General features: G+C 43.8%; 1 protein-coding gene across 2 annotated transcripts in view; it reads left to right on the top strand.

Annotated features, from left to right (window-relative positions):
• The window catches only part of LOC147456033 (uncharacterized), a 28252-nt gene extending 4741 nt beyond the window's left edge, over window positions 1–23511 (top strand). For both annotated transcript variants that reach the window (XM_086514608.1, XM_086514607.1), the window contains exons 2-7: window positions 15635–15781; window positions 15913–16011; window positions 22176–22364; window positions 22528–22647; window positions 22738–22809; window positions 22914–23511. In XM_086514608.1, coding sequence (XP_086370734.1) covers window positions 15635–15781; window positions 15913–16011; window positions 22176–22364; window positions 22528–22647; window positions 22738–22809; window positions 22914–23141 — 855 coding nt within the window. In that variant the 3' untranslated portion in view covers window positions 23142–23511. The remainder of the gene's footprint in view (window positions 1–15634; window positions 15782–15912; window positions 16012–22175; window positions 22365–22527; window positions 22648–22737; window positions 22810–22913) is intronic.
• The last annotated feature ends 279 nt before the right edge of the window (window positions 23512–23790 follow it).

Here is a 23790-nt window from a genome sequence, read left to right as displayed (position 1 = left end):
ATGTGCAAAACCTATTTTCATGCACCTTCGCCCTTTATATACAATATTTACACAGAGTGACTTGAAACTCTTTACCGTCAAAACTTTGGCTTCATGCTTTGGTGTTAACCACATGATGAAAATAGTCGCTTGAACTCCACCCAATTGAGAGGTGCTTGTCCGTGCAACAAGAGTGTCGACCATTAAGTTTGTGCATTCTCCTTCAAATGAGAGGCTACCTTTCTTACCCTGGTCTCGACTTTTGTAATGATTGCAAATATGGAAAACATGTAAAGTCTTCTTATTACTCTGGTGTCGTTAAGAAGTCTAATGCTCTTGATTTGTTACACTCTGATGTATGCACTATGCTTGTTAGTTCGTATGGGTGTGCACGGTACTTTGCTACTTTCATTGATGATTTTAGTAGAAAGTTTTGGGTGTATGTATTAAAGGGCAAAAATGAAGTGTTGGATGCTTTCAAACGGTTTCATGCTTTTGTTACCACACAAAAGGGGCTTAAATTGAAAGCAATTAGAACCGATAATGGGGGAGAGTATGCCTCTAATGAGTTCAACAAGTTTTGTGAGATGCATGGCATTAAGAGGGAGTTGACGGCTCTTTATAACCCTGCATCAAATGGCGTGGCTAAACGATATAATCGCACACTTTGTGAGAGAGTCAGATGCATGCTGTCCATGGCTAATCTCCCTCGGGAGTTTTGGGAAGAGGCTCTTAAAACTGTAGTTCATGTATGCAATCACTGTCTTAATTGTGCTTTGAAGAATGGAATTCTTGAAGAGGTTTGGTATGGCAAACCTGCTTCATATGACCATTTGCGTGTCTTTGGTTGCAAGGCCTTTGTGCATGTACACGTAGAACTGCGGACCAAACTTGACATGAAGTCCATCAAGCCTCAAGGCATCTTCATGGGATATAGAGATGAGGGAGAGTGTTAGGTGCAGCGGAATGAATGTTTGCGCTTTGCTAAAGATGAGTGCTCCGAACTGTGCTCAAGGTTCCTTTTGTTCTTATGGAAGGGAGAGCCTTCCGTTCTTAATGAGAGAATGCTATGATCACAAACAAAGTGAATGGACACTGTGCATGCAAGTGTATGAGACTGAGAGATAGAGAGAGAAGAGAGATACGACACCAGAGACGTTGTAAAACCCTCCTCCGAAGGCCCCACTCTCGTCGGCGAGAGTGGTCTACTTATGATTGCACAAACTAGTACAATGGTGATGCATGAGATTGACGCAAGTCTAGGCTATGTCGATGATGACGACAGTGATGACGAAGTCGACCTAAGGGCTGAAATCTGCAATCTTTCTACTGCTGTCCAAAAACGCTATGGGCTGAAATCTGCTAATCTTCTATTTGCTGAATTCTGACTCTATGTCGGTGACGATGTCGATGACGATGATGCGACGACGACGCGCTGAAAAGGCAGATGCTGAAATCTGCGTTTTCCGGGCTGAAACTGTAAACCTTGCGGAAACTGACCGTGCGGCGAGGAACTGCTGCGGGAAGGTGAGATCTGCGAGGTTCGGGACTTTATCTGCGGGTGCTAATTGCTGAAAACTGAAAACGCTGATGTTCCTTGCTGTTCGGTCGCGGTAAAGCTGCAAAACGCAGGGGCTGATCTGCAAATAAAAGACGCTAGGGCTGAATTTCTGTGGCCGTTGCCAGTTGCTCTGCAAAATGCAAAACGCTAGGTTGCTCTGAGGTTTTGCTGTCGCCGGAATCTGCAAAAGCAAATCGCTGGCTGATCTGTGATGAAAACGCTAGGTGATGGCTGTGCTCCAAAAACGCTAGGTCTCCTTGGGGGGGGGGGGGGGGGGGGGGGGGGGTTCTGCTGAGAAGTTGCCTGTTGAGCGTGGACCGTGCAGAACCCCCCTGGCACTTTTGTGATCTGGCACAAAAGTCTAGATTAGAAGTGATCTGGCACTTTTGTGATCTGGCCCTGTGAAGCTAACCTCAGACAATGCGTGCGTATCAATCATGCGAACACATAATACTTCCTGTGAGGGTTCTTTGTACCTAGGCTCGAGAGCCAAGATCGGTTCTTCCTTAATGATCGAATCGTCCTGTGGGGGTTCTTTGGACCTCGACTCGAAAGCCAAGATCGGTTCTTCGTGATTGATCAAATCTACAACGAGCTTAGCTTCGCTAGAAAAAGCATCCACTAACACATCATCCTTGTGAACAATCACATCATCTTCATGCAACTCATCATGCTTGTGAGAAATCACATCTTGATCATCATGCTTGTCATGGTCATCCAAATCATTATGCTCATCATTATCATTCAAATCAATGTCATTCAAATCATCATGCAAATCATTGTGCTTATCATTGTTGTTCAAAACATCATGCAAGTCATTGTCAATCAAATCATCATCATGCTTCACACAATCATGCAAATCCTGTGTATCATGCGTTGGAGAAGAAGAGACTGAGAGAGTCTCCTTTTCCCGAATCTCTTGCAGCTGTGCCTGAGCTTGAGAAACGAGTTGCAAGAACTCTTTCATGTGTTGGTCGCTCATTCCTTTGACGGCGGCTGCAATTCTTTCTTGGTGTCTGGCTCCATTTCTGCTTTTCTTTCTGCTCTTCTTTCTGCGTGGTTGCGTTTCATTTCTACCATTCTTTCTGTATGTCTTGCTTCGCGTTCTAACTTCCTTTCCAGAAACATCTGGTCTAAAGCCTCCATAGGAGTTAGTGCAATCTTTGTCGTAGATGGGGAAGGGGGAGGGTCGGAAAAACCTCTTGGTGGGGAGAATTCTTCTTCGCCTCTCTCATGCTCATCACCTCCAAGCGAAGTATCCATTCCGCTTCGAGTGATGACCATTCTGAAGTTGTGGGTTCTTGTGGTCTTGGGTCTTAAGTTCACGAGGAACTTGGGTTCTTGAGGGTCTTGAGGTTCTTGAGGTTTTCTTTCGCTTGCAATCTGTGTTTGAGAAGGATCTTCTCTTCACCCGATATCTACTCCTTTCCGCGGGCGCACTCCTTGGTGGCCTTGCACTCACACCAAGGTTGCTTTTTCCCACCTCACGTCGATTGGCCGGCCGCTAAGTGCATGGTCCGCTCTCAAGAGGCACAAGGGGAGGCTGGACAAGCCCTTCTTTCTTGGGATTCTTGTCATTCTTCAAAAACACGATTAGGAATCGACATGCCCAAGCGAACTTGGGTTCGTGCGACCGCAACAAGCAAAAAAAATTCTTGTGATTCTTGTGGTTCTTTCCTTGAGTGATACAGAACACTGCCAAAGCTCTGATACCAATGTTAGGTGCAACGGAATAAATGTTTGCGCTTTGCTCAAGATGACTGCTGCGAACTGTGCTCAAGGTTCCTTTTGTTTTTTATGGAAGGGAGAGCCTTCCGTTCTTAATGAGAGAATGCTATGATCACAAACAAAGTGACTGGACACTGTGCGTGCATGTGTATGAGACTGAGAGATAGAGAGAGAAGAGAGATACGACACCAGAGACGTTGTAAAACCCTCCTCCGAAGGCCCCACTCTCGTCGGCAAGAGTGGTCTACTTATGATTGCACAAACTGGTACAATGGTGATGCATGAGATTGATGCAAGTCTAGGCTATGTCGACGATGACGACGGTGATGACGAAGTCGACCTAAGGGCTGAAATCTGCAATCTTTCTACTGCTGTCCAAAAACGCTATGGGCTGAAATCTGCTAATCTTCTATCTGCTGAATTTTGACTCTATGTCGGTGACGATGTCGGTGATGACGACGCGACGACGACGCGCTGAAAAGGCAGATGCTCAAAACTGCGTTTTCCGGGCTGAAACTGTAAACCTTGCGGAAACTGACTGTGTGGCGAGGAACTGCTCCGGGAAGGTGAGATCTGCGAGGTTCGGGACTTTATCTGCGGGTGCTAACTGCTGAAAACTGAAAACGCTGATGTTCCTTGCTGTTCGGTCGCGGTAAAGCTGCAAAACGCCGGGGCTGATCTGCAAATAAAAAACGCTAGGGCTGAATTTCTGCTGTTGTTGCCAGTTGCTCTGCAAAATGCAAAACGCTAGGCTGCCCTGAGGTTCTGCTGTCGCCGTAATCAGCAAAAGCAAATCGCTGGCTGATCTGTTATGAAAAGCTAGGTGATGGCTTTGCTCCAAAAACGCTAGGTCTCTTGGGGGGGGGGGTTTTGCTGAGAAGTTGCCTGTTGAGCGTGGAGCTCCTGCTGCCTCTTCTGCCATTTTGTGCTAACTTGGTTTGCTTATATATTTTCTTACCCAAATTACCCTACCTACTTTTGTTGGAAAGTCACTTAAATTAATAAGTGAAAAATGCCAAAAATAGTAAAATAGGCTAAAATCACTGGAAAATTCCTTGATGGAATCTGATGGATTTTGATGGGAATACTGATGATCATGCTGTGTGCAACTAGAGGATATGCATCTACACTAAGTGACTGGGCATGCAGGGTCTACGAATAGACTCACAAAAGTGCCAGATCACTTCTAATCTAGATTGACTGGACTGACTGAACCCTGATCATGCTGTAGCTTGTCCATGGACACATAGGGTTGGATGTGTCACGTGACAGAGAGATGGGTTACAGAATTTGGTAACCTTAGAATAGGAAGATAGCACGCAGCCGAGATGTAGTGTTTAATGAGGCAAAGTTGCTAAATAATGCTACACAAAGTGATCTTGACAAAAAGAAGGTCAAGTTTTAGCATGAACAACCAGTCATTAATTAGCCATTAGCTGAAGATTTTGTGCCTATTGATGCTGAAAATCAACAACAACCCATTGTGCTACTGCCAGAAGATCATGGACAGCCATTGGATGCACAAGATGGGGTAGGACGTGTTGAAGAACATGCTGAAAACAGATTACAGCAGCAACGAAATGCTGAAAATCAGCCACCTAATGATGGTGTGGTCATTCCTGAGGATGTAGGCCCATTGCCACAAAATACGGACCATTGGGTAAGAAGGTTACATGTGTCAGAAGGCAACCACAGAGGCTACAACCATCTTTGGATTGCATTTTGTTGACAGATGAGAATGAGCCTCCGACATACAAAGAGGCGCAATCATGTGAGAAAAAGAGTAAGTGGGAGCTTGCTATGCAAAACGAGATGAATTCTCTGTGTGCAAATGATACATGGGAGCTTGTACCTTTGCCTAAGGTAGGAAAGCTATCCCTAACAAATTGGTTTACAAAGTGAAATGTATCAATGGAAAGCCCAAGTACGAAGCACGGTTGGTTGCCAAGGGTTACAAACAAAAGGAAGGTATAGACTTCCAAGAAGTCTTCTCACCGGTGGTGAAGATGACTACTCTCCGTGTTTTGTTTGCTCTCGCTGCTCTCCTTGATTTAGAGATGGATCAAATGGATGTAAACACTGCTTTTCTTCATGGCGACTTGGATGAGGAGTTGTACATGGAACCGTAGTTACTAGGGAACGTATTCCCACGGGTCTGGAACTCCAGAACGGAGTTCCGACCGGTCAGAGTTGCATGGAACGTCCCGGAGCGGCAGGGCGTTTTTGAAAACAAGCTGGTACCGGAATGTTTGGATCGGAACGGGCCGAAACGGCCAGAAAATGGGCAGATTTTCCCAAGCTGCAATGGTCACAAAGGGGCAGATTCTGGGGGGTTTTGTTTCTTGGCAACCCTTATAAAATGCTCCTCCCTCACCCCTTTCCTTCACAATTGCAACAAGCCTCAAGGCTCTCTCTCCCTTGATCTCAAGCTCTACCATGAAGCTCTCAAGCTCTCTCCCTTGGGGCTTGCCCTCAAGCTCTCTCCCTTGGTCTCAAGAAGTGAAGCCACTCTCTCAAGCTCTCTATCTCAAGCTCTCAAGGAGTCAAGCTTCTCTCTTAAGCTCTCTCTCTCAAACCCTTAAGGATCAAGCTCTCTCTCTCTCTCTCTCTCTCTCTCTCTCTCTCTCTGATAATCCATGGCCTCTTCTTCTACGCCTTGCAATTATTTGAGAGCTCTAATCTGTACTTGCATGTGTTATTGTGTAGGGACATTGTGTCTATTGTGTACACTGTACTATGACCACGGCACCGCACATCACAATGAAGTCATAGTAAGGTTGAATGGTCTTCAAATCGTGTTTTTTATGTGTTTGTGTACATTGTACTATGACTGTGGCGCCGCACATCACAATGAAGTCATAATAAGGTTGAATGGTCTTCAAATCGTGTTTTTTGTAGGTATTAGAGTCAAAGGACTCTAGTACTACTTGTATTCAAACACATAACGCTAAAAATTTCATTATTTGGGTGTTTTTTATGCCTCCGTTCCGCGTCGTTCCTGTCTCGGACCCCTTACCGTTCCCCCGTTCCGTAGGGAGGCCCGTCGTTGTTCTCGTTCTGTGTTCCGGGTAACTATGCATGGAACAAACCGGAAGGTTTTGTCATTCCAAGAAAAGAGCATTTGGTATGCAAACTAAAACGCAGCTTATGGGCTAAAAAATAGGCCCCAAGACAGTGCCACAAAAAGTTTGACACCTTTATGCTCAGCCATGGATTTAAACACAGCCATTTGGATCACTGCTTGTACACGAAAAAGGTTGAGGATGGAAGCCTTATTATGCTAGTCTTATATGTGGATGATATGTTGATTGCAGACAAGCATAAGTACAATCAATGCTCTTAAAAAGTAGCTGAATTCAGCTTTCTCAATGAATGATTTGGGGGCAGCTGAACAATTTTGGGCATGCGGAGAAGGGATAGAGAGAAACACTTGTTATTTCTCTCTCAAGACAAGTACATTGGCAAAGTACTTGCAAGGTTTAATATAGCGGATGCTAAGCCTCTTGGTGTGCCTTTACCACCACATATGAAGCTTAGCAAAGCTGATTGCCGGTATACATTATGCATCAGCTTGTGGATCTCTGATGTATGCCTGGGTTGCCACACGGCCTGACATTTCTCATGCAGTGGGAGTTGTCAGTAGATTTAGGTCTAATCTTGACAAACCACATTGGGAAGTAGTGAAATGCATTTTTCGGCATTTTTCTAGTAGAGTACAAGGTCTCCCTAGGGCTTCAATCTCGAGAATTGAGAGTGATGACCCTTCCAACCATAGAATTTTTGCTTATAGAGATTTCAAAGGGAGATTGATTTACCTATATAGAGCCATGGAATTGGGTTCTTTTTCTTATAAATTATTTGAAAGGTATAATATAAGGATTCTTTTTAAGCTCTTGTATACCCTTGAGAACTACTCTTATGAAGATTTGGAGCTAAGAGAGTCTCATAGTACTCAACTTCCAGTACTGTTAGGCAAATTTCTGAAGTCCAAGTGTCCTAGTCTGAAAAATCCCTTGGTTGGAAAGAAAGATTTGTTGATAACTATCTTTACCTCCCTTGACTTAGACAAGATTGGATTAAGCTCTATTTCGTAGGTTTGTAGTAGTATTCATTTTTCGATTTCGTATTTAGCTTACCTGAGGACTTAAGAATGTGTTCCTTTAGAAGTTGTTGTGTGAAGTTTGATTTCTAGGATTAAGTTTTTAAGATGTCTCATCCTTTTTTGCTTAGAGTTGAGTACTTGTTTTAAGCCAAGTAAGTTGCGTCAATTTATTTTACACATGCCTTTTCTAAAAACATTTTTAAGTTAATAATGTTTTGTTTTATCTAGTTTTGTTTCGTAGCAAACTAAGTGATTAAGTTTGTTTGTTTGTTTGTTCTTGTTTTTCTTTTCTTTTCTTGTGTCCCTTGCCTTTATAGTTTTATGAGTACTTTATTCCCTCTTATAGTTCGTGAGTTCAGACTATTCTGAACTTATGAAGGTATATTTTTCGGTACTTAAAAGGTACAAAAGAGAAATGTATATGCTATGGAAAGAGTACATTGGAATTGCGGGGATTCTGTAATTCAGACATGGAAGGAGATCTTGACACTCGAAAATCTACCAGTGGATATGTCTTTACACTTGTTGGTGGGGTTGTTTCTTGGTGTTCAAGACTTCAAAAGATTGTGGCTGTGAGGATTCTAGTTACTAATCCTTAATTAAGTACTTAAAACTCATGATTAAGACTTAAGAAACTTGAACTTGACTCAGAAGACTCTGTGTTTGATTGATTGATTGCTTGAAAACTGAGTACAATAGGCTCCTTATATAGGAGATGAACAGGTTCATGAAAAGGTATGACCCTTCACGAAAAGACACATCCCTTAGGTGAATAGACATGTCTTTAGGCGAATAGACACATCCATTCGATGAAGAGCCGCAACCATTGGTTGAAGGGGCATGACCAGTCGTCGAAGGAGTGTGGCTGTTGGTGAAGAGGCATGACTTTAGAGCAAAGGTTTGTGACCATTCGAGAACAGGAGTCCTCCTGGGTTAGTCACACTTCGCATCTGCATCTGTAATGAACCAAGAAAAGTGTATAATGTAATAACAAGTCACAATCGTGACATTCCCTCCCATTTAAAATAAAACCTAGGGTAGTTGTAGAAACTCCGGGAGAAGGAAAGTATTCTTGCTTGCTTCTGTATCCAAAGCTCTTTGTGTTAAGTCCCACGTCATGGCACTGTTATTGACCATAACTATTTTGCCAAACTGAAAACTGATCATATCTGCAACTTGATAAGTGCCTTTGTCTAAGTCATTCGTAACTACGAGCTTTGTCCAAGAAAAGATTGAATCTTTATTTGCTTTAAGTGAAACTACTGGTAAACTTTTTTGCTAAGTGATGACCACTGGTTGGAAATCTGCAAGGTACTCTTATTCCATTGGTTTGTTTGGAATAGTAAAATCCTCTTGAAGGGATGTTGTAGTGTCACAAACGGGAGCGCATAACAATATAAAATACATTCGGATAAATAGACTTTATCACTTATTACTGAAGCCAAAGGATATAGAGAGAAGTAGATAGAGAGAGAGATAGAGAGTGAGAAGATCGACACAATACTGGGGACCAGAAGATGGGCTGGTCCCCCCCCGTAATAGTATCTTTATTACTGAGGAGAAGTCTATACAAGCACTTGAACCGACGTATTACCACGTTCGTTCTAGAATAAGACTTGATGGTTCCCGAAAGCCTCGGCTTCCGATTCCTAGGGCAAAACCCTATTCCAAGGAACTTCTGTTCCTTATTCCAAATCCTTGAAACCAAGGTTCTCGCCTTTGGATCTCACCTTCCAAACTCAGGGCATGACATCCTGCAACTCTTTTTTCCATCTTTGTTTCCAGAGTCCTCTTCCCGCAGAACAACTCTACTTTCCCGGACATGAAGTCCTTACTTGGGAATCCCAACTTCTGGATCACAAACTTGAGAGACTACCTCTCTCTGATCCGTGGATCTACTTCCCAAACTTGGGTACGAAACCCTTGGGCTGATCTGGCTCTAGTTCCTCAGAGCGCTTTTCTTCTGCAGAGGCTCATGCCTTCCTCCGCTCCTACTCCCTCACGAAGAGGAAGTACACCTGCAATCAAATACTCGGAGATCATAACATGAAAATCGTTACCTTCAAAGTCTCGACGCTCGAAACGCGACTCGGTTCTCGAAAAGCAATTCCTCGGAAGAGATCTCTACATAGAAAATCCTCTCTTCCAATCCTACACACAAAAGAGGTGTGTTCTCGGGTTCCTTCTCGTAAATCAGCCCCGTCTACGACATTTATGGGCTGAAAACAGAGAAAAACAGCAGCGTGTCGTGATGGAAACACGCTCCGTAGGCACTTCTTCGCGAGGGAACTCACGCATTGGGTCTTGGCGACATCGGGTACACTTGGGGAAGCCATGGGTATCACTGGCAAACGTCTTCTTTGTGGGTGAACTCTGCAGAGCAGCATCTCCTTCTTGCAAAAACTGATCCTCCCCTCTGAGTGAGGGCATGTGATGCTTTTATAGCTCCCAGCCATGGGCACGAATAGTTGCTCGCGTAGAGATCGCGGCCCCCTTTTTTTTTTTCCTTCAATTTTTTTTTTCATTTTTTTTCCCGTTGTTCCACCAAAAAAAGAGAGAGAGAAAACGCTGGCTGATCTGTTGCCTTATTTATCAGATGGCTGCCCACTTATTAAATGGACGGCCGACGTATTTTAAAAATAGTATGAATCTGTCCAAAAACTCAATAAAACCTTATAAGTTAAAACCAATGCTTTCATAGCACTTCCCAGGCGTCCCTGGATGCAATCATATGCACAATTGCAATGCAGACATTGACTTCCTCGCGGGAAAGTTTCTCAGAAAGCATGTGTTTTTCCTCAAAGTTTCCTATGAACCCATCTTCATTCAAGTGCTTGCTTTTCCTTGTGCACAATACCAACACAGTTCGGAATTTCCTCCCGACTATGGATATTCCCTTTCCGATGCACCTGTCACCCACCTTGTGACGTATCAAGAATAACCTTCACCTAGTCCTTTCCTATCGAACTTACGGTACAATCTCCTTCACGATGCTCTATGTCACCCATCCTATGATGTCAGAGATGTCCGTTCTCGGATGGTCGGATACTTCTTTTCGATGCACCCTGTCACCCATCCGATGTGACGCATCAGAAGTACCCGTTCCTGGTGGCCTTACAAATATTCCCGTTCTCAGTGCTCCTGTCATTACTTTGAATGACGCACCAGGAATACTCTGTACTCGGATGTCTCCAGTGAGAAAAACCCTCTCACTTAAAATTTCAATAATTCATTTAGAATTATTTTTCATGTTGTTCCAAGCGAGAAAACCCTCTCACTTATAAATCCAATAATTCATTTAGAATTATTTTTCTGTCAGATAAAGCCAATTTATCAACATGTAGACTGAGACAGAGTAGTGTTTGGAGGTATATCCATCTGTAAAGGTTTATCAATAGAATAAGTTGTGTCCAAAGATTCAATCGCAGCAACTAAAGTCGTGCTGCAAGAGTCTATATCTGTTTTATCCTTTGCACTGCTGAAGGTAAGGAATGGAGTCTTCAAGTTTGAAAAATTATCATTCACCACTGCATTGGTTATGTGTTCAGAGACAAAGACTTTATTCTGCAAGGGTTGTGACGAGGCGAATTTTTCTACCTGAATCACGGCCAAAGAAGGGGTTATGTTCTTGTTTGTTGTCACACAAGAACCAAAATCTTTTGAATCTTCAGCTTTCTCAGCGGGTATTAAGGATTCCAATTTAGAAGGGGGAGGTTGAGGGAGTTATTGCCTCTTTGAAGAATCCTCTTGCACAAGGAAAGGATCAATAAATCTTCAACTTTACCACCATCAGATAAGGACGACTTAAATGTAGGGCATGGCTCGCAAGGGGAACTTGTTTAGCGTCGCGGCATTCACAACAGAGTACTCGACTAGGGTCGGATATATGTGCCACTAAGTAAGCTCATCTTGATATTGTTGATTTCTTTTTAAGATGAGATTCTTTGGAAGCTTCATGTTGCTGCTTTTGTTGCTGATGATTCCAATAAGAAGTAGGTTGTTAGAACTGTAACTTTTCCAAGAATATTCATGCTGAGACTTTTGTTGCTCGCACGAAGATACTTTGTGTCTAGTTGTCTATGAGAAACCATGCTTTGGGTGAGAAAATTTGGGTTCCGAAGGCTTTTGGTTGTGTGGTTCTTCCTGGTCGACCACTGAAGCGTCGGAAGAAGATGGAAAAGGAGTAGCATGTATAGCTCGAGAAACAGCTGGGTGACTCCGAGAAGAGGTTTGCATGTGCATTTGATCCAAGCGAGTGTGAATCGATGCGAAGCTTGTTGAAATTGCTGCCATCTGCTTTTTTGAGAACTACTATCGGGTCCTCGGGTAAAATATTGTCGTCGCCATCTTGTGATCCCGTCATGCTAACTCCTTGTAGAAAGTAATTGATAACTTGGAGTAAGCTCACACCGAGGCTTGAGAACTGGAACCTGTGCGGGAGAAGGTGTTGCTGCAGGAACAGGTTCCGGAATGAGTACTTCGGGAACAAGAACGGTATCTGGAACAGGCTCCGGCTCCGGGATATCGGGAATGATATTGACTTCGGGTGCCGAGAGAGGGTACAGCGGAAATTCTGTGTCGGGAACCTCGTCTATGTACGAGTAACGAGACGTAGGGGAAAGTTGCCCACCGGTTCGCGTCGGCCATGATGGCGAAATGTCCTGTGCGTGCAAAGTGCACACAAGGCCAACGTGGTAGAGTGGGTGAGAGTGTGGCACTGATTGTAAACGAAGGTTGGAATTCATTTTGAGCTAGTGGGTGTTTTGTTTTGTTTTTAAATAGTACAGATTGGTTTAAAAAATTGGTGTAGGTCAGCCAAGTTTGGCCGGCCACTTTGGCGCTTAATAAATTTGGGTTTTTTTTATAACGTGAATTGACTTGCATTGCTGTTTTTGTACGCAAAAATAAGGCAAGGTTTCAGCGTTTGGGGAAATTTCAGCGCAAAGCAGCCACGTTCAGCAGCGCAGCGTTTAGCCTAGCATTTCCAGCAGTTCAGCGCTTGGCGAACCCGCAGAAGGGGTGCGAGCGAGGAAGAGATACTCAGCAGTGGAAGTGTGTGCAATGGTTGCATATGAAGGGAAAGGTTTTTGTTTTCTCTGCGCTACAGCCTGGCAGCACGTGGAGGAAAGGGTGCCAACGCTTGGTGAGGAGGCATGATGCTTCGCGAAGGGGTGCATCCACGTTTGCTGAAGGGGCACGGCGAAGAGACACCTCGAGGAGGCAAGGGCGGCTATGAAGAGGCACAACCCGTTGAAGAGGTGCCGATGAAGAGGTGCATGGCTTGGTTTCCATTAGGGAATTTCAGCACGCACAACGGGTATGCCATTCCTCTGTATCGCTGCATTATGTATGAATTACAGATAGTGTAAAGTAAGAGTTACCTCATGCTCGTGTATAGGTGTGTATACCATCGTTCTTTTGCTTCCATACAACTCCGAAAAAGGGTGAAATATATTCAGCCTCTGTTGTACTTAGTGCCATTGTCACGATTGTGACTTGTTATTACATTATACACTCTTATTGGTTCATTACAGATGCAGATGCGAAGTGTGACTAACCCAAGAGGACTATTTTTCTTGAATGGTCACAACCCTTTGCTCTAAAGTCATGCCTCTTCACCAACAACCACACTCCTTCGACGACTGGTTATACCTCTTCAACCAATGGTTGCAGCTCTTCATCGAATGGATGTGTCTATTCGCCTAAAGGATGTGTCTCTTCGTGAAGGGTCATACCTTTTCATACAAACCTGTTCATCTCATATATAAGGAGCCTATTGTACTAAGTTTTCAAAGCAATCAATCAATCAAACACAGAGTCTTCTGAGTCAAGTTCAAGTTTCTTGAGTCTTAATCATGAGTTTAAGTACTTAATTAAGGATTAGTAACTAGAATCCTCACAGTGGTATCAAAGCAAAAAAAATCCTGGGACCCGACGGTTGTGAGCCTCTCACCCTCGCCGCTATGCACTAACCCACAGAGTCCGCCAAAGAAGCAGTTTGGCTTAGCCGTCTCGTCAGAGATTTTGGTCTTCTTGCACGTGCTCCAGTGCTTGGTTTTGATAGCCAAAGTGCAATATATTTGGCTAAGAATGCCATGTTTCATGCACATACCAAACACATCGATGTTCGGTACCATTTCATACGACAAGTCTTGGATGATGGTCTTGTCACACTGACTAAGATGAAAACCCAAGATAACCCTGCAGATGCTCTCACTAAGAGCCTTGCAAAGGCTCCACAGAGCATTGTCTACAGTATGTGGGAGTTGGTTAGCTTAAAGGTACCACTTCGGGCCTTTAAGTGGGAGGTTGTTGGGTTTGTAAAGGCCCTCTCCTCTTATTTTTGTACACTAGCTCACACCACTAACTTACTGGGTGGGAACACACCCTTGTACTCTTGAAAAGTCCATACATAATATACATAACTTTTTAGTATGTCAATATTATTGATACACGTAACAATAGCAGCGCGATATATATCTCTCTCTCTATCACGCTCGTTATTTGCAGAAAACAACTAGCGCTACCTGCTCTTTCTGCTAGCTCTTCCATCATCGAAGTGATGGAATGACTACAACATTTTATCTGTTTCTCATGACAGGTGATGTGAATGTGATAGTAACCAGATTTAGTAGATCAAGAAATCCATGAAAAGATGAGCGCGGTTTGGATGTGATTTTTGAATATGCTACAATGATCATGATTCTCATATGAGATCTCCACGGGGATAATGATGTGAATGTGATGTGAGTGTTCAATGACTGTCGTCTTTTTGCAAGTCCTGGATGTGTGTAGTTTGGTGCATGGGTACATAGAGTCAGTGTCTATTGGTCTAGTTTTTGTCCTCTGTCTGTTTTGCAAGCGTAATTGAGGGCGATGATCCTTCTTTCAAGAGGGGGTTTGTCACAAGTCAGATAAAGTGGCGTGGTCCTAGTGGGCCCACAAAGGGCCACTAAAGAAGCTGGACCTAAATCCTAAAAAGATTTGACGCAAAAACTCTATGCAAGGTTATGTGGCAGGTTTCTGCTGATTGCATCGTAAAACGTGTTGCTGATGCGGCACGACCGCACGGCCCGCTAGAAGAGCTTTTCCCGCGCTAGGCTTTTGGCTTGAGTAGCTCTTGGGAGGTTTTTGGGCCCTTGTGTAACCTTCATAAGCAGAGCCAGGGCCCCCTTCTTTGGCAGATCAGCTTGGGAGCATTTGCGGAGAAGGAGACCCTCGGCCATTGTACCTTTGCGATCAATCAAGAAAGAACAGAAAGGGGCGTCAGTCTTTGGGGCGGCTTCATGGCGACTCTCCTCTCTTCATGTCGACTCTCCTCGTCTCTCTTTTCAAGTTCAGTTGTTGCAGTTTTTGTTCGTGCATCGCTATTGATCTCTTGTTTGGGTGTCCAAGCCTGTTACACCAACTCCCACGTGAGCAATACAGATGCTTGTGTTTCCTGCCGCGTTTTTCAGCACAAATTGGCATCACTTTGTGACATAAGACATCGGTAAGGTGTATTAGGCACTACAGAACTAATGGCTTTATTGAAACTGGAAACTTCAAATAGAACAGATTGAAACCACACAAGTGAAAATTTTGTGTCCGAAATGTTTCCTCTTTGTGGAAGAAACAGGTTTCTGCCCATGTTGGCAACTAAGTGTGACCCTCTCCACCCTTACAAGCAATCCCTATTTTCTGCTTGTGTGTCTTTGCTCGTGTATTTTTGTTTTTTTTTTGGTTGTTTGGGGGGGGGGGGGGTGTCGATGCCCTTGTGATACTGTGTAGAAGGGATTGGTCTTTCTAAGTGTTGTGTGTGCGCATGTGTAATGGGGTGAGTCGGTGGTTTGTGCTCCGATAGTAGGATTTCCAGTTGTTTGTTGTCCTTGGCTTTGATGTTTGAGTGTTCTGCTGGATCCTAGTCGAGATTAGAAATGACTTCATTGCGTGCGTTGGAGCTCTTGGACAGCACTGTTCCTGGGATTCCTCCCGGGCTTGTTCAATTGGACAACACTGCTCCTGGGATTCCTCCCGGGCTTGTTCAAAGTTGAATGGTTGGGGACTTTTTATTTCTGATTCTCTTAGTATCTTCAAGATTGGTTGGCATTTCTTGACAGTCATACTGGCTTTGTTGCTTTCTACAACTGCTTTTTGGGGCTTTTATCTTGTTTCTTGCATTATCTGCCACGAAGTGTCATACTTTGGGATCTGTTGCTCTTTGATAGTATTAATACCGCTTTGTTTATCTTGTAAAAAATACAGAGAGATCTTCCTGTTTGCAGGTTCTGGGAACTTTAGATGCGGTGCTAGATGTTGGAGGTATATATGAGCATGAAAGCTATAGGTATGATCATCATCAGAAAGGATTTGAAGTCAGTTTTGGTCATGGATTTAATACCAAGCTGAGTAGTGCGGGCCTTGTCTACAAGGTTTATTTGCCATTTTACATCAGCTTTTATTATTTATTTTGACACCAAAGGTTACGATGTGTCTTTCAAGAATCAATAGTCATTTCTAATCTGGTAAAACATTTAGCACTAAAACATCAAGCTTTTTGCAGCATTTTGGACTTGATATTGTTAGTAAAGAAATGGACGTGGAATCAAATCATCCAGATGTAATACAGATGTACAAGGCACTTTACAAAAATTTTGTGGAGGTATGTACACTCTGTATTTTTTGACACTGGTAACTGCTAAAGTATATGTATTCCCTTGTGGCTTTCTATCTTGTTGGGCAACCATGCATTGATTACATATTTTGATGACATTCGAGGACTCCCTGCCTTGTGTGTCACAGATTGGTGAGATGGAAGTGCCCCACAGAGAGAGAGAGAGAGAGAGAGAGAGAGAGAGAGAGAGAGAGAGAGAGAGAGAGAGAGATGAAAAGACCAAAATGACCTATGAGACCAATATGTTACAAACTGGTCAATTTGATACCATGTTCGAGTACAAAAAAAGAGATACTAAATTGAATCTAGAAGTCCTACTAGCTGGAACTGTGTGGGGTATGTGTGTGATGATTGATACAATGGGTACCAATACAAGAGAAAGATACAATGGGTGATGAATCTATACTCATCTGTATTGTGGATGTCGAGATAGTATGGCTCGAATCCTCTGTTGTAGTCTCCGTTGATGCTATGAAGCTCCTCTTCTCAATCAAAGGCGTCACGATCTCCCTAGTTCCAATGCTCGGTCAATGAGAGTATTGCGGGTGTGAGCAGGAGCTGAGCTTTGCAATGGTGGCTGCTCCTCTTTGTCCAGCGTCTGGTGTGAAGAAATCAATAATCTGTCTCTGGGATTCTCTCTCTCCAGATCTCCTCACTCAGTAAACTATCTCTGTGTCTGTGTAACTCAAGTAGATACAATCCAAGACATCTCTGGTCCTGATAGCTCAGGACCCTGTAGAAAGGTCCAAAGCCTTCTTTGAATAGACAATGGAAGTGACCCGGTATCTCGTAATACATTGTGCACTAACATATATAATGCATCTCCGTCTCTGGCTCTTTATGGCATATGCAGCATATCTTGTTAGCTGTTGGTATCCCTCTGAATCTACCAGTCTCAATTTCAAGCTGGTGTGAAGATGTCCATATCTAACCAATGGCGCTCCGTAATCCATGAGATAGATGTGTATCCATATAGTTGGGTCGAATCACAAACCCATCCCGTGTGAGCCAAAATCGACCTATGAGACAAAACAATGTACATGATAGGATATCATCTATGTATCGGCAAAAGGACAAAGGTACAAATTAAAATGTAACAGTGCTACTGCTATGGAGTAGTGATCCATGGGTGTCCAAGGGTTGAGAAAGGGAGGAAACGTATATCTCCAAAGCATGGTCTCATATATAGGGGTAAACTAGGGGCATCCATTACTTGCAAGTGATGTCTTCTTTATTATCACTAATGAATCCACTCTACACGCCTTAGAGTGATGTCTCCCATAGGCCCCTTTTCTAATACAATATACAAGGTTTTTTTTTTTTTGGGGGGGGGGGGGGGGGGGGGGGCGTGGAGCTTTATCTCTAAGGGTGAAAAAAGGTGTAAGATCTATATGCTCAGGGAAGTACAATCATGAGATGCGTCAATCTTCCAGCTCCATCCAGTGCCATAATATGGCTATAGTATGTGATGCATGGGAGGGTCGGGGATGAGAAGCCCTCTGAGTATGGCTGTAGGATTTGCTATCACTCTCTCCCACGCCATCGCTATGGCTTGATAGTACCAAGTCTGGATCTCTTGGTGGTAACATCTTTGGGCGCTGTATCTTGGAGCTTTGGGTCTTGGCTTCGCTCTCACCTCCTCTGCCTCATAAAGGGTCACCTCTCGTGGTGGGGCGGGTAGTGCAGTGGTGCGTTGGAAAAAATTTGTGAGTTGTGACCGTTTCCCTTTGATGGTGGCTGCGGTGGTAGGTGTTTGTAGTGTGAGTGCGCGTGTGCGGGAAGAAAGAGAGAGAGAGAGAGAGAGAGAGAGAGAGAGAGAGAGAGAGAGAGAGAGAGAGAGAGAGAGAGAGAGAGAGAGAGAGAGAGAGAGAGAGAGAGAGAGAGAGAGAGAGAGAGAGAGAGAGATGGTACATGGAAATATATGTGGGTGCTCGGACGAAAGTGGACGGCCGTCCCCAAACTCGGGCGGCCGGACCAGGTACAACCTAGACTATGGGTGGCTAGCCCGGAGACATACTAGCCGTACAAGTATGCCCTAGACCTGTGAAGCAGCAGAGTGATGTAAGTCTAATACCCCCTCTCAACACCGGATGCTGAACAAACCGCATGAAGCCGAAGATGTGAGGCAAATGATGAAGATGTCTGCTACAATGTCCACTGAAGGACAATACTCCATGAATGTAGTGTGTAGCAGCAGTCTGGGGTGTCCCTACTGCCAAGAAATCTCCGTGGTAAAGTGCCGTCACAAGCAGTGTAGCAAACTGTTGTACTCCGCCGATACAGTGTGAAGGTACTGTGTTGAAGGTCCCGAACTGAGTGTGAAAACAACTCCTTGTCGTGAAAGAAGTGCCAATAGACCTGCAAGTGTCCTACGCAATAGGATCTGTGGTGTTTGTAGTCAAACCGTATGGAGAAAATGGAGAAGCCCATGAACCGTCATGTGAATGCACAAAAGCCTGTCAATGCATGAACCTGCAACCCAATGTGGCCAGGTGGCTAAGCTGTGTAAAACTCCAGGAAGGCAAAATGTAGTAATCTGCACCATAATCGTCCTCCGAATCAAGGAAAGCCAGACTAAGCAGTCTGCACTGTAGAAGCTACAGTAAGCTGCAGCAGTCACCGAGAGACCGCATGAACCACCACCGGATGGTGTCCTGTCAGTAGGTAGGGTAATCCAAGATGAGGGGAAAGCCAGACTAAACAGTCTGCGCTGCGAAGGGCCTCTTCTCGCCTTTGAGGTGTGGTCAGACCAAGTTGTCTGCACCGTAATCCTCCTGTATGAAGAAGGGAAGCCAGAATGAGCAGTCTGTGCTGTCAATAATCTCTTAGAAGAGGTAAGGCTAGACCAATCTGTTTGCACCGTCTTGCCTGTATCTCCTGTCTCCAATCCTCTGGTGTCAACCAAAACAGAATCCGCACCAACAACGCCACCAAACCGCAACTCGATGTGTCTCTCATGTGAATGAGCTGGGAGTGGCCTACTGCCCAAGTTGGGGGATAAGTCTTCTGTAAGGTTACCGAGGGTGAGTATAAGCAACTCTGAAGGTAGCAATCCAAATGATCAGGAGTGTAGAAAAGCAACTGCACTACCATCCAAGCCAAGCTTTGGGTGACTTCGGATGTAGGTGTGTAATGATGCTTGATCCCTTGCATCTTGTAGGTGAACTCTCCAAGAGAGGTCCAAAGCACTGAAGTCCCACTCCAGTTTGTAGATCCAAGCAATGCACTTGTCCAAGAAGAGATCCAAGATCCTCTCTAGATGCTCCTGTGTAAGCAAGTGATCTGATGTGTCGAGGTCAAGTGGTAAGTGTCTGTCCACCCAAGATGGTGGTGTCCTCTCTGGGAATGTATGAATCCCATATACCATGAGCATGGCCATATCTCGTGTGAACTCCTCTGATGAGTGCAAAGGTGTGTCCATTGCAAACCACAAGTCACCACCCCCTCTGGAGTGTGCAATTGTCACAATCCAGTGACGTGGCATGCCCAAGAGTACACACACCCCCTGGTAGAACACTCGGAAAACACGTTGTCTAGGGTTGACGTGGCACTGCCATACGGATCCCCCGGAAATGGCGATGGAAAACGGGGAAGTCATATGGACTGCTGACGTGGCACTGCCGTACGGAAGTGCTGCTTTTTCCTACGTAATTGCAAGGCTGATTTCTATGCAAAAGAGAGAGAGCTTTTGGGAAAATTGCTTTATTTTGAGTTGCTTTATCAATGGAAGCCTTGAGAGATGAATGACATTATTTTTGAATGCTTTTTATGGGCGACTTTTGGGGCTCTGCTTTTGGCGTCCCTTGTAAACCTTTATAAGTGTGGCTTGGGCTCCCACTTCTCAGAGCATCTGGATGCAGAGTCTGAGAGTGAGACCCTGCCACTCCCTTGTACTTTGAGCATAGATTTAATACAAAAAGAAATACCGAAAGGGACACCAGTCTTTGTGGCCATTATCTCTAGGCACGGAACTCCGCTGGGCCGTGTCGAATCAATTGTGAATTGTTTTGAAGCGAATTCCTGTCGTGTTGCGGTAGAATCTTGACTTGGAGTGTCCAAGTTTGTTAGAGTGGTATCAGAACGCGGCCGATTTCTCTTCTACCGGGAAATCCGATCCTTTTCTCGCAACACTTATGGATTCAAACAGAGATCAGTCAACTTCCTCCTGCATCTGGGGATGCGGGAAGAGATCACGAAGAAGATTCTCACGAGGAGTATGGCCTGCCTCGGCCTACTCTGGTGGAGATTGAAGAGATGAAGCATCGACAATTGGTTGACGATGCGGATCAACATTGTGAAGGATCCCAAATTGGCAAAATTTTTGACGCAGACATCCTTCGACGAAGTATACTCTCAGTGGCGAAAGGCCACAGAACCACCCCTCAAACCGGCACTCAAGAAACCTCCTACTCCAAGGATGTTTAAAGAGCAAGAATTAAAGAGGTGGTTGATACACGGATTACACAGCTTTTTGACGCATCCAACAAAGCCAAAAAGCAAGCGTCTGAACAAAGGAGATATTGTTTTAGGAATTCCATGATTTTATAAAAAATCCCTATATTTAGACTCTATATACAATGAAATATTTACACACAAATGGGTCATAATATATTTTTATTTGTTTGTTTTTATTTATTTATTTTGGCTCAACTAGCCTAATGAATAGCTAGCTGAGGGTTTTAAAGGAGATATCGGGATTCGGGAAAGTCTCCTAACTTACACACGCCTATGTACAATGAAAAGGTAGGGATAGCCACATTGTTTGGGTGATTTTGGTAGGGTGAGGTAGCTCACTATGGCAATTTCGGATAGCCAAAAAATAGCTATCACTATGTATATCACTCTCTTGTTTTTGTTAAACAAAACATGCCTCATGTATTTGTTTCGCTTTGTAATCAGATTTCTGTAAATAATGGTTTTGCAATATCAATTGTTACTGCTTTGGAAATGTTTAAAGATACAAAGTCTTTTGATGTTGACTTTTATCAATGTGTCCCATGTGCTTGGTTTGATTCATTAGTGCTTGGTACTTCTGTCACTGAATTCCGGTAGTCATATGTATATCTAGGGGTTACCTTCGCCAGTCCACTCGGGTGCTTCACCATGGCTCAGGTTGCCACATATAAGTTCACCAAAGGATATGCAACATTGTCTATGCTAGAGCAGAGATGCCACGCAACACACTTTCAAGAGCCTCGCACCAAAGGGTGGCTCTTTGACACTTTGGGACACTGGCTATGATGTACGCTGCTGCACTATGGGCTCCACGCCTATCAGCCAACATCTGGACCCAGATAGAGAGACCCCAGATTTGTATGCTTATCAGCTCTGACGATGGTTGAGACCAACTACATATGGATATTACAGTTTGAGAGTCAGTTTAGTAGGGCCTTGGAGAGCTGGCTCGGTCAAAGACGTGTGTATCTTGTTACCTTCCCTAGGCTTTTGTGGTGGATGATGAGTGGGTCCCTCCTGTCTCTCTTGCAATATGGTTGTGCCATAGATCTGCATCCTTTTTTGGGGTATATCATCCGGAAATGTTCGAGTGGAGATTGGATGATTTTGGAGGCACAGTTTAGGGTTTCGCAACCCCTTGGCTTTTGTGACTACTACAGGAGGTTTTTGCAACGGATGCTTTATCAGTCAGATACATAGCATTGGACACTGTGATTTTGGCTACATTGCCTGAGGTGGACAGGGCTTTGGAAAGATCTGTGTAGGCTTATCACAAGCCAAATAGTTACTTTTCACTACCTGATTAGAGTAGCTTTATCCCTAAATGTATCCTGTGGTTTGTTCCATCATTGTTACGCTTTCTTGTAAATGTCACTCTGTGGATGTAGCTATGTATATTGAGTCATTTTACTTGATTTGTTGATTCATGCAAGCATGGTTTGACAGGTTTGCATTATCATCTATTACGATCCATCCTTTAAGTGGTCGTATGCTAATGTGTAGAACAGTCTAGTGCGACGGGAAAAGCAAGCCTCTGTATTACTGAGCTGGAAGTTGGACCTGCGGGCTGCATTTTGCCCAATTACTAGAAAGCGTAGATATGCTTTGAAACTGCCGACTGGTCCAAAATTCAAATCCTCTTGCGAGACATTCAAAATGTGCACTCTTTTGACATTCCTATTGTTGCTATGTTGAAGGCTATCGATGCTGTTGACAATGGTGTAAACCAATATGACACTGACAAGCTGCCAAGATATGTGGATAATACTCGCCTTTCTGGAAGAGTTGCAAAGCTTAATCCTGATTGGATTGAGGTGAACAGCACTGAGAGAGAAAATGACTGTTTCAATCAAGCGATGGAGCTTGCAGGTCAGGAGTTTCTGGATGTAAGAATTTGAAGAAACTAGTACTGTCCATACTGTCTCGCTTTATTTATCATGCCATTACAATATAAGTGCAAAGTCTTAATTTCTAAGCATGAAGTGTGCGATAACATGTGGGTTACTAGTCGTTTAAGGGTTGTGATGATGCTTGATCCTTCTTTTGCAGTCTTTACGATATCATGTCAAGTCCTGGCTTCCAGCCAGGTCGATTGTTTCAAATTGCATCAAGAAGAGGAAGGAGCTTGAACAGAGTGGACAGATTATGATGTTAGATAGATTTTGCCCGGTAAACAGCTAGAAACTCAATCCGCATGCACTGCTGATGTTTTTGTTTCCAATCTTATGCGCCATATACTCATGTGGAGGGTGATTGCAGTGGAAGGAACACATTCATGAGTTGGAAGAAGAACTTCAAGTGGATCCAAGCATCAAGTATGTACTTTATCAGGTAATTCACAGCATCCATGCGTTTCAGGGTGCTTCAAACGAAAGCTACATTGATCACAATTTTTCTGTCGGGTTTTTTTTCTTACTTTAACTACTCTATCTTAGGATGGGAGAAATTTGCAATGGCGGATACAAGCGGTTGTAGTTGCGGTTGGGAAGTTTGAAAGCAGGCGGCCCTTGCCGGCAGCATGGAGAGGTCTTGTGGATGAAAAGTTATCAGAGGTGGTCGGGGTGGGTGGATGTGTTTTTGTTCACAGTAGTGGCTTTATCGGAGGAAACATCTCATTTGAGGGTGTTCTTGCTATGGGGAAGAAAGCCCTAGTATTGAATTAATTGATTGACAAGGCATGCATATTTTGGACTGGAATTAATGAACCTCCTGCTTGAGATTATTGGGTAGTAATGAAGGGGATCAGAAAGCTCAAAAAAGCCATCTGGACGCATTCTTTGCTAGGTTGCTAAGCTCAAGGTGGTAGTTGTATGCACTGTGTAAATGGATGAAGAGGTCACTTTTGGTGACTTGTAGCAAACACTTTTTGGCCTTGTATTTGGATGTTCCATATGGGGTCATTGTTGCACTTTAAAGAGTGATCAAAAGTGACTGATGGCATTGTTTAAATGTTGCCAGGAAGACTTTGTACTTTGGTTAGTGAAGCTAAGGCAGATAATTCAATCAAACCGGTTTAGGGTTTTTTCTGGGTTATATGTTTCTATTTGAATTTGATCAATAATTTTATGACTGAAGACGATCCCATTTTATCAGTTTTTTTCCTTTAATGCTCTTTGGCTTTGGTATTCTGGTAGACACTTGTAATTTTGCCATGTTTGGAATTCAGCTGACATAGATTGCATATAACCCCATGGATGTGAGAAAAACACACTCAAGTAACGTTATGGAAGTTGCGTGTACTCAACTCCACTACTACAGATTACACATTTAGCAACTATAAGAGGTTGCTTCCTGCTCAACTGTAGTATGCAT

This window comes from Adiantum capillus-veneris, chromosome 6 (genome assembly GCF_014529385.1).
Source record: "Adiantum capillus-veneris isolate H3 chromosome 6, ASM1452938v2, whole genome shotgun sequence".
NCBI lineage: Eukaryota > Viridiplantae > Streptophyta > Polypodiopsida > Polypodiales > Pteridaceae > Adiantum > Adiantum capillus-veneris.
Note: the sequence above shows the minus strand (reverse complement) of the source record. Positions and strands in the feature narration are given on the sequence as shown.